At 35.3% G+C, this 15,000-nt stretch overlaps 1 protein-coding gene across 3 annotated transcripts in view; it reads left to right on the forward strand.

Annotated features, from left to right (window-relative positions):
- Positions 1-2,773, forward strand: part of LOC122635399 (histone-lysine N-methyltransferase PRDM16-like) — a 28,250-nt gene extending 25,477 nt beyond the window's left edge. For 2 of the 3 annotated variants that reach the window (XM_043825584.1, XM_043825586.1), the window contains exons 6-7: positions 43-199; positions 281-2,773. In XM_043825584.1, coding sequence (XP_043681519.1) covers positions 43-199; positions 281-2,308 — 2,185 coding nt within the window. In that variant the 3' untranslated portion in view covers positions 2,309-2,773. The remainder of the gene's footprint in view (positions 1-42; positions 200-280) is intronic. The other variant, XM_043825585.1, reaches the window with a different exon arrangement.
- Positions 2,774-15,000: the final 12,227 nt, after the last annotated feature.

Here is a 15,000-nt window from a genome sequence, read left to right on the forward strand (position 1 = left end):
TTTTTTTTTTTTTTTTTTTTTTTTATTTGAATTGCATTTCAGATTGGACGGACACCTGGTGACTTGTCATAGATATCCAGCTGATCAACACCGGTGCGACGATTGTCCACGTGGTTACGCTTGGCGAGCACTTTTAGTTCGTCATCGAGCCATTGTTCACGGCGATCGAAGGAATTATCCTTGCGAAAATTGCCCGAGGGTAATTATTAATTTTTAGAAATAGCCGACGATAAAATTACGATATTCCAAATGAATGCAATCTTCCAAGTATCGCTAATAGTCGAACACCCGACAGGTTTTTACGGACCCGTCTAATCTCCAACGTCACATACGTTCGAATCACGTTGGGGCGAGGAGTCACGCATGCACCGAATGCGGGAAAACGTTCGCCACGAGTTCCGGATTGAAGCAACACACTCACATTCACAGCAGCGTTAAGCCATTTCAGTGCGAGGTCTGTTTCAAGGCGTACACTCAGTTCTCCAATCTTTGCCGACACAAACGCATGCACGCGGATTGTCGCATGCAAATAAAGTGCGTCAAATGTGGACAATCCTTCAGCACGGTTACGTCACTGTCGAAGCATAAACGTTTCTGCGATTCAACGACACCGACTGGCCCACCAGGAACAATGCCGCAATTACCAACTTCGGCGCCTAGTCCTTTCCTCGTTTATCCGAGACCACCGGTCAGTCTACCAGGTGGTTTACCATTTTATCCGCCTAGCCTGATGACACCGTATCCCGGGATATTTCCAAATGCACCGAACTTTCTAAACTCCCCGTTACTTTTCCCACCTAAACTCGACGACGGTGATAAAAGAAGCGAGAGCCCGAAGAAGGAACGTTTCACCCCGCCAAGAATTCATCCACAACACAGTAAGATATCGCCGTCGGCCGGCGAGGAGGCAACCTCGTTGTTCAGGCCGTCACCGGCCAGGCCACTCGTTCACCCAACGTCAGAGTCCGAAGACGATCAGAGCAAGCGTCGTGAGAACCTTGGAAAGTCGGTAGAAAAAAAAATGGAAATCGAAACGGCGACGAATTCTACGACCGAAGAATCGACAGATCAGCCTTTAGATCTGAGGGTGCAAACGAAGAAGCAGGACGTATCGATAGACGAGAGAAAGAGTCGTAGTCCTTCGCCAGCGCCAATAACCGTCGAGGAACCTCCGCCACCACCTGTGGATCCACCGAGAACGACCGAAGAGGAAAATGTCGTACCGATCCCATCGATGGCTGTCATCGATACGAAGGACGTAACGAGTAGTCCGCGTCTCAGAACGAATCTTTCAACAACGGATCAAACGCCAACGAATACCCCTCCGCACATGGCGTATCCCAGACCGATACATCCGATGTTTCTGGAAGCCATGTATCGTACACCTGGAAGTACTTTTCCTGCATTCCCAGGTGCTCCTCCTACGGCAGGAGGTGCTTCGGCCGAATCGAGATTATTACCACCTCTTCCACCGTTCGGGCCACCCCGTGGACTTCCTTTTTTAGGGACACTAATGAACGGGCTCAGCGGCGCCAGGCCAGGAGGGGGATTCGACCTGCTTGCCAGGCCGCCGATGGGTGCGTTCCCCGGCGTGAAACCGTTTCAAGATGCCGTAATGCCACCCCATCACCATCATCATCACCATCACCATCATCACGCGCACGGTAAGATAAAGGATCGTTACTCGTGCAAGTTTTGCGGAAAGGTATTCCCGAGATCGGCGAATCTTACTAGGCATTTACGTACCCACACCGGCGAACAACCTTACAAGTGCAAATACTGCGAAAGATCGTTCAGTATATCCAGCAACCTACAACGACACGTTAGGAATATTCATGACAAGCAACGACCGTTCAAGTGTCCCCTTTGCGAGAGATGTTTCGGTCAACAAACCAATTTGGATAGACATTTGAAAAAGCACGAGGCAGACGATGGCAGCGGTGTTGTCTCCGTAGCTGATTCTCCTGGCAGTAGCAACGAGAACGAACGAGAGGACACGTATTTCGACGAGATCAGATCGTTCATGGGTAAGGTAACTTATGGTGGTGAACCTGGTTATCATTTGCCACCTCATCCAGCATATTTGTCCGGTCGTTTGCACGATATACATGAGTCCAAAATGGAAACTGAATACGACGAGGACGAGGACAGCGAGGAAGGCGTTTCACCTCTCGAAGAGGCTGACGGTCTTTCGCCCTTAGAGACCAAAGATTCTCCATCGCCGTCCCAATACGATCTTAAGCTGAGAGACAAACAGGAATTGCTCAACAATAATACAGCCGAACCGGTTATCGAGATCTCCACATAACCGAAAGATCGTATTGACTGATAACTACTCGCTTATACCTCCTTCTCTAACCCTGATCATTTAATCTCCGACGATGGAATAAATGGAACAACGATACTACGATCGTCTCTTCAAGATCCAATCAACGATGAAGATTTATCAACGCGATGATGGAGTTCGTTCGTTCGTTCGTTCGTTCGTTCGTTCGTTCGTTCGTTTCAGCTGAACGAAACAACTATAGTGTGAAAAGAGAAAAAAGAAGAAAGAAAAAAAACGAACGTCTTTCGTTCCTCCCTCTTTTCCATTTTCTTTTTACTACCCCTCTTCGTGTGTGGTTCTTTTTTTTTTTTGTTGTTGTCTTAATCCATCAAAGACACATGAGTGGACAAAAATGTAATACACTTTGTTAACGTGTATAACATTTATTCTCGAGCGAGTTGCACGGCCGGTTGGACGAGTTTTATGGGAAAAAAAAAAATAATAAAAAAATAAAAAATGAAAAAGAAAAAGACAGCGAGAGAGAGAGAGAGAGAGAGAGAGAGAGAGAGAGAGAGAGAGAGAGAGAGAGAGAGAGAGAGAATGAGATCGAACTTACATGCGTGCTTTTACTATTATCATTCTTATTTTTTCTTTTTCTTTTTATCGAACAATGGTGTCTCGAGAATCGATTAAAAATAACGAGAGAAAATAATAGTTCTCTTAATATCTATTGGATATGGAAATCGTTGAATCATAGCTCTTTCTATTTTTTTTTTTTTTTCTTTTTTTTGGCTTCAGTTCTTTCGCATAAAAACGAGGAACGTTAGCGTCGAAAAAATTCGTGAATATAGACACGTACAATATATAAATATATATATATATATATATACACACAAATACAAACGCATACACACACACGCAGACACACATGCAAAACATTCTTCTATAGTCTAGTTCCTATGAGTAGCATGATCAAACATACCCTTTTTATTCTCACTGTCAATATTCGAATCTACGTTCCTCGCACATTATTATTTATTGTACTATTTTATTATTATTATTATTATATATTATTATATATTATTATATATTATTAATATTATTATTATTATTATTATTATTATCGAAATTATTTAATCGTTATCATTGTCAAATGTCGACCAAGGATGTACGGCGATCATGCGAAGTTTTCTGAATTAACTATTGTTCGATAATCATCGTATTCGCATTAATTCTAATCGACGATCTGATTCTATCGGGACAAGATTCCTTTTTTTCTTTCTTTTTTTTCTCTCTCTTTTTTTTTTTTTTTTTTTTTTTTTTTTTTTTTACAAAATCTTGTTATCGTCATCGTTTCGCCGTATCTCCTTTTCGACCGGCACGATTCCGAGTTATAGCGTCGTCGCTCGAATCGATCTTTTTAATAGCTTCTTCCTACTCCTTGCAAGTTAATGAAATTGCGCTGCGTTAATTTGTGAGTATGAAATGGAAAAGAAAAAAAAAAAAAAAAAAAGAAAATAAAAAGAAAAGAAGAAAGAAAAGATAGAAAGGAAAGAAACAAAAAACAAAACGAAACGAAACGAAATCAAACGTCGTAACGAAGAAAAGAAACAAGTATGGAGAAACGGATATTTGCGTTGTCTCTGCGTTTTCTAAACTCTCTTTAAAAATCGTCGATCTCGGTATTTTTCAAACGATACATTTTCATTCGATTTTTAACAATTTAACGATTTATCAACGATCAACGAACGATACGACGTTTCGTTGTTCGACGTTGAAAGAAATCACTATTTTAATTTCCTACGTGAATTTTCAATTGTACCATCTGCGATGATCTGCTTTCGAAAAAAAAGAGAAAGAAAAAAAAAAAAAAAGAAGAAGAATCTTCAATCGTTCGTTCGTTTGATCGAACTAATAATGATTTTTAGATTCTCGTCGTCGTTCCTAGTTAAAGTGAAAGATTCACATTTGAAAATTGATTCGTCGAATCGATAAGCGACATCGATTGATATTAATCGTCACATTGTATCATTAAAGTCAACGATGATATTCGGACGATAGGATCGTTAATTCACGATGATCGATTTGAAACGTTAATTCACGATAAATAATACGTGTGAGAATAGTTCGTTCGATGTTGTTTGCCATTTAACGAAACGATTTAAATTTGTTAGTCAAAAATGAGAGGAAGGGAGAGACATTTTTAAAAAAAAAAAAGGGATTTAAAAAAAAAAAAGAATATTCAATTCGTCTTCGAAGAAATTTTATCAAATTTGATCAAATTTGATCGAGTCGATTGTACGATACTCGTGTCGAGTCACGCTCGACATCAGTTTGTCGAGTGTCACTCGACATTTATTTGTCGAGTGTGACTCGACAAATCGATTTTGATTAGCTCATTCCGCGTTTTACTCGAGTATGAAATCGATCATCGCGTAAAAACAACATCGTAAATAGATTTAACACATTACGGCAATTGAAAATCGTGATATATTATCGAATCTCTCTCCTGCGTTATCGAATCATTGGCGACGATTTTTTTCTCGCGAGATCGTTCCTTTTGTTTTTTTTTTTTTTTTTTTTTTTTTAATTCTTTTCTTTCTCTCTCGTCCTTCTTTTCTTTGAATCTTTTTCGTTTTGTTTTCTATTTCTTTTCCCATTTTTTCTTTTCTTTTTTCTTTCTCCGTTTCTCTCTCTCTCTCTCTCTCTCTCTCTCTCTCTCTCTCTTCAATTTTATTTTTATATTCTTCCCTCATCATTACGATTCGTTTTTTCTTTCTTTCTTTCTTTCTTTCTTTTTCTGTAACTAGTAACGAACGAAATAAATCGAATGATTAATATAATTAATTGAATATTGCTTTTAAACGCTGTCGTTTTAAGTTAGAAGAAAGAAGAGAGAAGAAAGAAGAAGGATGAAAATAAGGAGAGGAAGAGAAGACAATTTTTATCGGATAGTCCACGAAGCCAAAGCGACGAAAAGAAGTTGAGATATTAATTAAATAGACGCGACTTGTTAGGAGCATTTACGAGAGAAGAAATAAGAGAGATTAGAGATGAAAAGAGAGAGAAAGAGAAAGAGAGAGACAGAGAGAGGATTAACGTGAGCGTAGTCAAGAGAGAGAGAAAAGGAAAGAAAAAGAAAGAAAGAAGAGAAGAAAAGAGAGGAGAAGAGAAGAAACGAAGAAAGGAAGAAAGAAAGAAAGAAAGAATGAAATTTCTGCGCGAAAACTGTGTACAAATTTCCACTAGGTAGTAATACGTTTGTAAAGAAGAGAAACAAGGGTTTTTCCGTGAATTTATATACATAGGCATATACATATTATACATAATTATACATATATGAATAATGGAACTTTAGGGATGATGATTCGTCGTTAGTGAGAAAAAGAGAGGAAAAGAGAGAGAGAGAGAGAGAATGCGAGAGAGAGAGAGAGAGAGAGAGAGAGAGACGTTATGAACGTATTTACGTAGGACGACTCTCGAAAAGAGAGAAAAAGAGAGGGAGAGAGAGAGAGAGAGACATATAGCGATCGATCTCGTTATCGAAATCGCTCATTAGTTAGGTCATAGTTATCGCAGTCGTAATTGAAACAGACAGAATAACCCCATCCTCGTTTAGAAAAGGCCAGAAGGCGACGAGATGTACGATTAAAATCGTAAAATCGAGCACATAAATTAACATGTAACAAAACACGCACACGTACACACTCACGCACATACAGATACGTACACTCTTACCACCCCCACACGCGCGTGTATACATAGGCAGGATAATATAACGAATAAAATACGTGTGTCCCCACACGTATACGAGAGGAATGTTCTTCTTTTTTTTTTTTTTTTTTTTTTTTTTTTCGTATCGGTCAGATATATATTAAAATAGAAATTGATTGTTCTCCGTTTGTACAAGAACGTTATAGAATGATAATTCATTCAGAGACGATGAACGATGGGGCTTCTTCTAACTTCTTTTTTAACGTAAATTTTACGAATACGTGTTATATACATATAATATCTCTGTCTTCTCTGTCTCCTTTTTCTCTTTCACCGTAGACGATAATAAGAAGTTATTGAATTGAATTAAGCATAATTACATTGCTCAAATAATTAAGAACGAACTATATTACGACTTTGTGTATCTATACATACTGTATAAAACAAAACAAAAAAAAAAAATTGAAAAAAAGAAAAAAAAGAAACACCGACACAAACACACATATACACACACACACAGACAGCAGAGGCGCGCGTACATACATACATACATACATACATACATCCTGTAACTTCATTATAATTAATATTAAAATATTACAGTTCAACCTCGACATCTAATCTCACTTGCGTCGGACTCGTTTGATTCGTTTTTCTTTTCCAACGCCATCGCTCGTTAATAATTTTTGAAAGGAAGGATTTAATATCTTGGAAATGTCAGTTGGGATGCTGTTTTTCTTTTTTCTTTTCTGTGTGTGTGTGTTTTTTTTTCCTCTTATGGGTCTATTTTCATAGCTTTTATTAAAATAAATTTACGTATTAAAGCGTCGTTGTTTAATGTAAAATTTCAATATAATTCGGAAGGATTAATCGTATGGGATTGATTTAACTGGGAAAAATAATAGTTTGACGTGTTAATAATTATTTTTTCATTTTAATTTTAAATATAAATTTGTTTGTAACAGAGACGGTGCTTATCGACTGAATGTCGATGATGCAGATAGGAGATCGCTGCTTTATCATTACCTTCTCGTTTGTAATATTCTCGTTAGATGTCATTTAACGTTATTTCTCAAGTTGTTTTATTCAGAAACGTGAATAGCGTTGAACGGATTATAAGTATAGAAAAATGATTAGATTTATTGGAATAATATAACATACATTTATCATTTTTAATTTTATGTACGCTTGGAAGTTAAAGTCAAAGGAAAATTTTTCTACCGAGAAATTTTCTTTATCAACTTTTGCAGAAGGTAATGTAGAAAGCAGATCGCTGCGTTATCATAATCATTTAGTTCAAGGAATTTACGTTAGGTGGCACTTCATGTCACTTCGAAAATAATTCTGCTCAAAATCGCGATTGATATTAAATAATATTAAATTTATTTAACAATTAACTTTATTACTCATATGACATTATATTAATTATTTAACCATTAGTTAACTTAACGATTAACGATTGAAAGTCATATAATGATAAAATTAATATTTCTTTATATATATATATGTTTTTTAGTATTGTACTATCACCGAGACTCGACGATCATTGATTCACTTTTTTCTTTTATTCATAGACTCGCCCATTGATCAAACGTATCATAGATATATTTTTATCGAAACGATCGAAAATATCACTATCAAATCGAATCCCATTGACGAAATACTTGGTAGATTACGTATACCAATGAATTAATCCATAGAAATCGTACTACAGTTTCTTTTTCTCTTGTTCTCTTTGATCATAAAATCACTTTGTATGAAATATCCAAAAGATAAACTAGGAACTCAATCGAACGAGCAATTAAATCGTATTGATACGATCGATATCTCTGAGATCTCTTAATATCGTTAATTAATATTTAACAATAACGTTTCGTTACGTAATATAAATGAAACGAAACGATCTATATTTTCCTCGTATACGTCGGATCAATGAACGTTGAACTTTGCCTTTATATACGTACTTCGTATTCGTGAACGTTGAAATCGATTCTCGACACCCACTCGATTTCATTCAAAGCTTACTCTTGGTTACATACATAGGTTTATACGATATGTTGCACTTATAGATAGATCCGTTCTAAGGTCTCCTTCCTTCGACATTCTTCCTGCGATCGTTCGATCGATTCTATTTCTTTCTTTCTCTCTTTCTTATTCTTTCTATTTCTCATGGTATACTATTTCAAAACTTACCTTATATTCCCCTGAACGAAACGAAACGAAACGAAACGAAACGAAACGAAATACGATTTATAACGTTATAACGTTTTAACGTTTAATAGAGTAACGTACGACACCGACGCTCGTTAAAACGCAACGCCGCCATTGAATCGATCACGATCGATCGATCGATCAAAGCCTTCCTCTCTTAGTTCGAATCGAATTCCTTCGTGGTGCATTACGATTCGTTTGAAAGGTTTATTGAAAAAGTTTCAAGCATTTCAGTGAAAATAAGTAAGTTTTTTTAAATAACACGTTAGGAAGGAATAATTAACGTGTATATCCATCCATCCATCCATCCATCCATCCATCCATCCATCCATTTATTTACTATCCTTTCGTTTAATATCATCGAAGGGGAGTGGAATAATTTGAGGAATGTGAATTTGAGAATAAGAATGATAGAGAGAATAATACAAAAAAAGAGAGAGATAAGATTTCTTTGCTCCTTCGATAGAGAAAGAAGAAGAAGAAAAGGAAAAAAAAAAAAGAAAGAAAAAAGAAGAAATAATAAACTCGATCGTGATAATACATTGGAGAAGTACGAACGTTAAACGAAGATAGACTATCATAGGTAAGTAGGTATACCTAGTCTAGGTTGTGGACGTTGTCGTCGACGATCGTTGTCGATTGCTTCCAGTCACAAAAGAACAGCGACTTAACTGAGAAAAGATAAAGAGAGAAAGAGAGAGAGAGAGAGAGAGAGAGAGAGAGAGAGAGAAAGAGAGAGGGAAAAAGAGAAAAAGATAGACGTATAGATGGACGAACAGATAGACGACTCGCTAACTCGAATAGAAAGAGATGGAAGGAGAGCGAACGAGGCAACCTCCACGGCACCGATGAGGCAATAATTCTACGCGCCAACGAACATTATTGCCAACGTGACGTTGACAAAAACGTTGTTGCTAATCACGAAATTCCACGCAGTCTCTCAGGGCAGATCGTGGGGGCTCTAAAGCGTTTAGAAAGTGGAAAAAATTGATCAGAACGGGACCAAATCGATCGACGAGACCAGACAAAACGAGACGATTTAAGAATGAGTCTTTCTCTATCTCTTTCTCTCTTTTTAGTTTTATCTCTATCTATTTCTTTCTTTATCTCTATCTATATATCTATCTATCTATTTGTATGTATATATATATATATATATATATATATATGTTTGTTTCTCATTCTGTTTTTCGTTTTGTTCGTTCGTCTGTTCGTTCGTCTGTTCGTTCGTAAGGATCGATAGATCTTCCGGGATGTTCTCATTTACTCTCGCTTTTTCTTCTTTTTTCTTCTCTCTTTTTGTTTTTCTTTTTTTTTTTTTGTGAAATAAAACAGTAAACTCACCCCGTTGAAGAACTCTCGTCGATAATCGATATCGAAGAAGAAAATGTACGCTATCGATCATACGAGAAAATGAAGGATAGTCGTTTAAGAAGAAAATTAGCGATTATTAATCAATTAGTATAGATCATATCTATCTGTTTTGTAAAATACTATTACTTTCTTTTCTTGTTAAGGGAAAAACATACGGGTTTTGTCGATGATGATGATGATGATGATGATGATGATAATGATGATGATGATGATAATGATAATAATAATTGACGAGTAAATTCGACCATTTCAATTATTACAATCAAATCACTTAACAGAAAATTATAGACAACCTCGGAAATCTTTTTATTTCATTTTATATAACGAAATATTGTCTGTTAAATCATTAAACAAGCAATCAAAAACATCAGCAATATATATATATATATATATATATATATATATAAATGTGTGTGATGGAATAATTGATACGGTTGATTTTATATGCTATTAGAAGAATTCGATTTATAATTAGTAAAAGGAAAAAAGAAACAAAAAATAAAGAAATAACAAAAAAAGGAAAATTAATTTCAATACATTGATTAATTGTCCGATTAATCCCAATAAACGTAATAATGAATGGCCAACAATAATATTTGCTAAAAGACGAATAATAATTTTCGAATTACCATGTACATACATACATAAATATATATATATATATATATATATATATATATATAAATTAAAAAAAAAAAAAAATACAGAGAGCGATGGAATGATCATAAAATGGAGGTGAAAGTGACATCGATATTGATAACCGATCGTATCGATCGTATTAAAATGATTTTTGAAATGAAAAATATTGATCGAACTCGATTTATAACCAAGTGCTTCGATATATTCGAATTTGTACGAAACGAGAAAGGAGTCACGTTCTCTCGTTCGTCAAATTTTTTTTTCTTTCTCTTTTCCTTTCTTTTTTCCTGTTTTCGTTTCTTTTTTTAAGGAATACGAGAGAATTTAGAGTAAATAAAAATTGCGACCGATCGAGCTCTCGAAGTTGAGTTCGATCGAGAGCATAGATCGAGCGCTGCTCTCGGCTCGTTTTTCTCATCTCGAGACGTCGCACGTCTCCTTTCATTTCAACGCATGATCGCGCAGCCGCGCCGAGGCAACACACCCACCGATCTCTAATCCGTTTCTATGTTCTATGTTGTTACCTTGTATGTATGTACGTATGTATGTATGTATATAAGTATATATATATATATATGTATACGTGTATATGCGTGTGTATGCGTTATAGCTGTATCGAGACTACTAGCGATATTACTCTCCTATCGCGGAATAGAAAACAAACTCAACTATCTCGATGATCCATGTTACGTTCGTATATATCTATACGTATGTATGTATATCTGTATGTATATATATATATATATATATGTATAGGGTGTTTTATATATAATAACTATTTATAAATACATTGATCTTTCATGATTTTATTTGAAATAAAATCGTACGATAATCGAGAATCATTGATTTATACGTTTATCGTTATTCGATCATTACGATGAAGATCGATAGAAAATTTTGTTTGACATGCTTGTTACGCTCTTCTCTTTTTTCTTTTTTTACGATTGAATTAAAATCGTACACCCTATATATTATTAATCGTACGTATGCGTTTGCGTTTGCGTTTGCGTTTGCTTGCGTGCGTGCGTTTACTTACGTACATCAGCAAAATAATTTCTCGTATGGTTGACCGATAAGATAGACATGTTGCTCCTCTACTTTACGACGTCGAGATTGAAGAAATCGAATCGTGGATTATACTGGCGATCGTTTCTCTCTTTTTTTTTTTTCTTTTTTTCTTCCACACACATATATATATATACATATATATATATCGAATCGAAAAAGATAGTAGTAGCACTTAGTTAAAAAGTTTGAAAGTAAATATATATATATATATATATATATATTGACACTGGATCATATGATCGTAGTTATAAAGAAAGTTTCTATTACAATGCATTATTCCTTTCTAATTAATCTAAGAAAGGAAATAAATTTCTGTTCTTTTTTTTTCTCTTTTTTTAATAGACAACCGAGAAAGTTCGTAAGATGAATTGTCACGATGTTTCGCGAGTATATTACGAATTAATGTCGGGACCACCCACGCGAACGATTATCATCGATCCTATATACCGCACATAGGACAATGCGATCAGTTTGGTGACGATAGGTCGTGTTGGTAGGTCGAACGATTCTCAAGAAACATCGGCAAGGATTGCGCAAGGAAAGCGAATATCGATTATCGAATACTCACGACTCGATCGCAGCAGAAGATACTCATATATATATAAAGATATACAGAGTATCTCATTTTAAAACGATATGACCAAATATTGATTTTGTAAAAAAGAAAAGAAAAAAATGTTTCATATAAATAGTTACTAGATACCAAGGGAATTAATTATTATCAAACTGATGTCAATTTTGTCGAAGTGATTGACGATTTCTTTTTTATTCGTTTAATTTTTCCTTTCTTTTTTTTGGCAATCGATAATTTAATTTGTCGCAAAGAATATCAAATATCGATACGAATCTAACGAGTATTTACAATGCAACTTTTCATCGAGTTAATCGCACCTCTTGTAGTTCATTGAACTGTACAATCGCGATATAACTCGATAAATTTTGTTTTTCTTATAAAGATCCCACGATCAATGAATTTTGTTCGATTAAGTTTTCTCATTTTTCTCTATTCTTTTTTTCTTTGTTCTTTTTATTCTCTTTCGTTTATTCGTTCGATGCACTTTATCTTTACAATCATAAATAACGTTATTGTAGCGATTGATATTGCGATATTCTTTACAAACTTTTGTTAGACTTAAAAGATATCGATTTTTGTTAAAAAAAGAAAAATATATATATATATATATATGTATAAAACAAACAAACAAACGAACAATGAAACAAAATTGTTACGATACGGACGTATCTCGAACAAAAATTTTCTTTACAACATAACTGCAATGAATCTTAAAAAACATTTATTTATAAAAAAATCATAACTATCGAACGAAGATCTTCGATCATGTCGTTTTAAACGATATACCCTGTATGCAGATATCTACATACACACACACACATCCACCCACAAACAAACAAACACACACACACACACACGTATATAATGGAAAAAGAAGATGGAAATTTTCCTTGTCAAAGTCGCATCGCCAGTTTTGCATGTTAGCGATAGAATCGTGCATATTGACGAAGTAACGTCTATCGATCGAGATTTTCTTCTTATGTAAATCATTATTCTTTTTCCTTTTTCTCTTTTCCCCTTCTCTCTCAGCCCCTTTTGCATCTACGATCGTTCTACTTGTTGTCATCGAAATCAAAAGAAATAACATTAGCAATCGTAATTGATGTTAGATCTCAAGCGCATGTTCGCATTATCGTTTCTCGTATGATTTCATGATTGAGGAAGAAAATTAAAAAGAAAAAAAAAAAAAAAAGGAAAGAAAGAAAAAAGAAGATATTTCATTCGACGATAAGAAATCCTTGTTCGTAGGTATACCTTATATCTTAAAGAGAGAAATAGAGATAGAGAGATAGAAAGATAGAGAGAAAGAGAAGAGAGAGAGAAAGAGAGAGAAAGAGAGAAAGAAAGAAAGAGAACACATCTTCGACAGGCTCGTGGCACGATTTCGAGAACGCTTGAATGAACCGGTAGGAAACCCTTAGCAAAGATATAAATTAAGAGGCACGATCGTGGGTGGAGAATTGCGAAGCGCACGTCGGTAAGACGTATGTTGTGTGTACCACAGTCGCACACTATTCCGAGATACTCTCACGTATAGACGTCAGCGGGGCAAATGTCAAGGGATCCCATGAATCAGGCTTGAGAGTAGTAAAAGAGAGAATGAGATAGATGATCTTGTTACAAGAGCTATAGAAAAAGGAATACCACTTTTCTAATCATTTATTTTTCCTTTTTCTACAATTTGTTCGATGGATTAATGGAATTCCAAGGAATGAAAGAAAGAGAGAGAGAGAGAGAGAGAGAGAGAGAGAGAGAGAGAGATTGCTGAAAAAGAAAAGCTTGCTGATTCTAAAGAGGAATCAATATCGATTGAATATCGAGAGAAATTATTTTTTAGCAGATTTTCATTCGAATTTGCTCTGAATAGATAAATCGAGGACCGCGAAAGGGGTGAGGAAAAAACGCATACGCCTTACATAAACACCGACCACACCCTGCCCTGTTCTCTTTCGTCTCTCTACGAAGTCGTTGCTTGCTAAGCTGCTCTATGTTGCATAGATAGAAGACTATGTATATATGTATCTGTGTGTGTGTATGTGTATGTGTATATGTATATATGTATGCATATAAGTGTCGGTGTTTGCAGTGTTGCTCTCGAAACGTGTCGATGCATATATATATATATACATATATGTACATGTATAAAGAGAGGAAGAAAGATATAGAGAGATAGAGAGTGAGAGAAAGAGAGAGACATATATATATATATATATACATATATATATATATATGTATGTGTATGTGTTTGTACGGTACACCGTGGCCTCTCCTATCGATAGGTCCATGGCGTTACCTTACGTGGGTGTTCCTCTGGTGTTCCTGCTCGTAACGAAAGTCTCCTTCTTCCTCGATCTCTTGCTAAATCCTCCAAATGCTTTCCAAGAGAAATAGAGAGATAGATAGAGAGAGAGAGAGAAAGAGAAAGAGAAAGAAAGAGAGAGAAAGAGATTCTATCCGTTTCATTCGATTAAAACTAAAGAGACTACTCGGCTCTCGGTATTTTGCGGTACGTTCTAAGCACTCGTTTGTTAGAATTAAATGATGGATTTTATTTTGATGAATTAGAAAATACCTTCCGAGAGAGAAAGAGAGATTATCTATCTGTCTCACTTGATTTAAAACTAAAGAGAGATTCTTCTTGGTACTTTGCAGTGGTATCTAAGTACTAACTTTGATAGAATTAAACGTAGGATTTTATTTTGATTAATCAAATACGTTTTTCCAGAGAGAAGAAAAGAAAGAGAGGAAGAGAAATTCTATCTATTTCATTCGATTAAAACTAGAGAGAGAAATTCCTCTCGATATTTTTTATAGACACTCGTTATAAAAGCTCGTCTGATTAGAAATAAATCCATCAAAGTTTTCATTTTTTTCTTCTTCATTTTCGAATAAATTAGATTTATACAAAAAACATTTCATGTAAATTCCATTGTTTCTTTTCTTTTCTTTTTTCTTCTCTTTTATATTTTCATACACACAACGCAGATAGTATTTTCATTTTGTAAGTACTTAACGTGAATCGTTTTATAATATTAGAAACATTTGATTTATCGTTAGTAATTGCGATGTCTCGATACGGAAAGACCTCGAAATTCGTTGATGTTGTAGTATCGTGAAAGTAAAATTAGTCGCGTTTCTCGTCTTCGTCGTCGTC

The sequence above is a fragment of the Vespula pensylvanica genome, chromosome 18 (genome assembly GCF_014466175.1).
Source record: "Vespula pensylvanica isolate Volc-1 chromosome 18, ASM1446617v1, whole genome shotgun sequence".
Lineage (NCBI taxonomy): Eukaryota > Metazoa > Arthropoda > Insecta > Hymenoptera > Vespidae > Vespula > Vespula pensylvanica.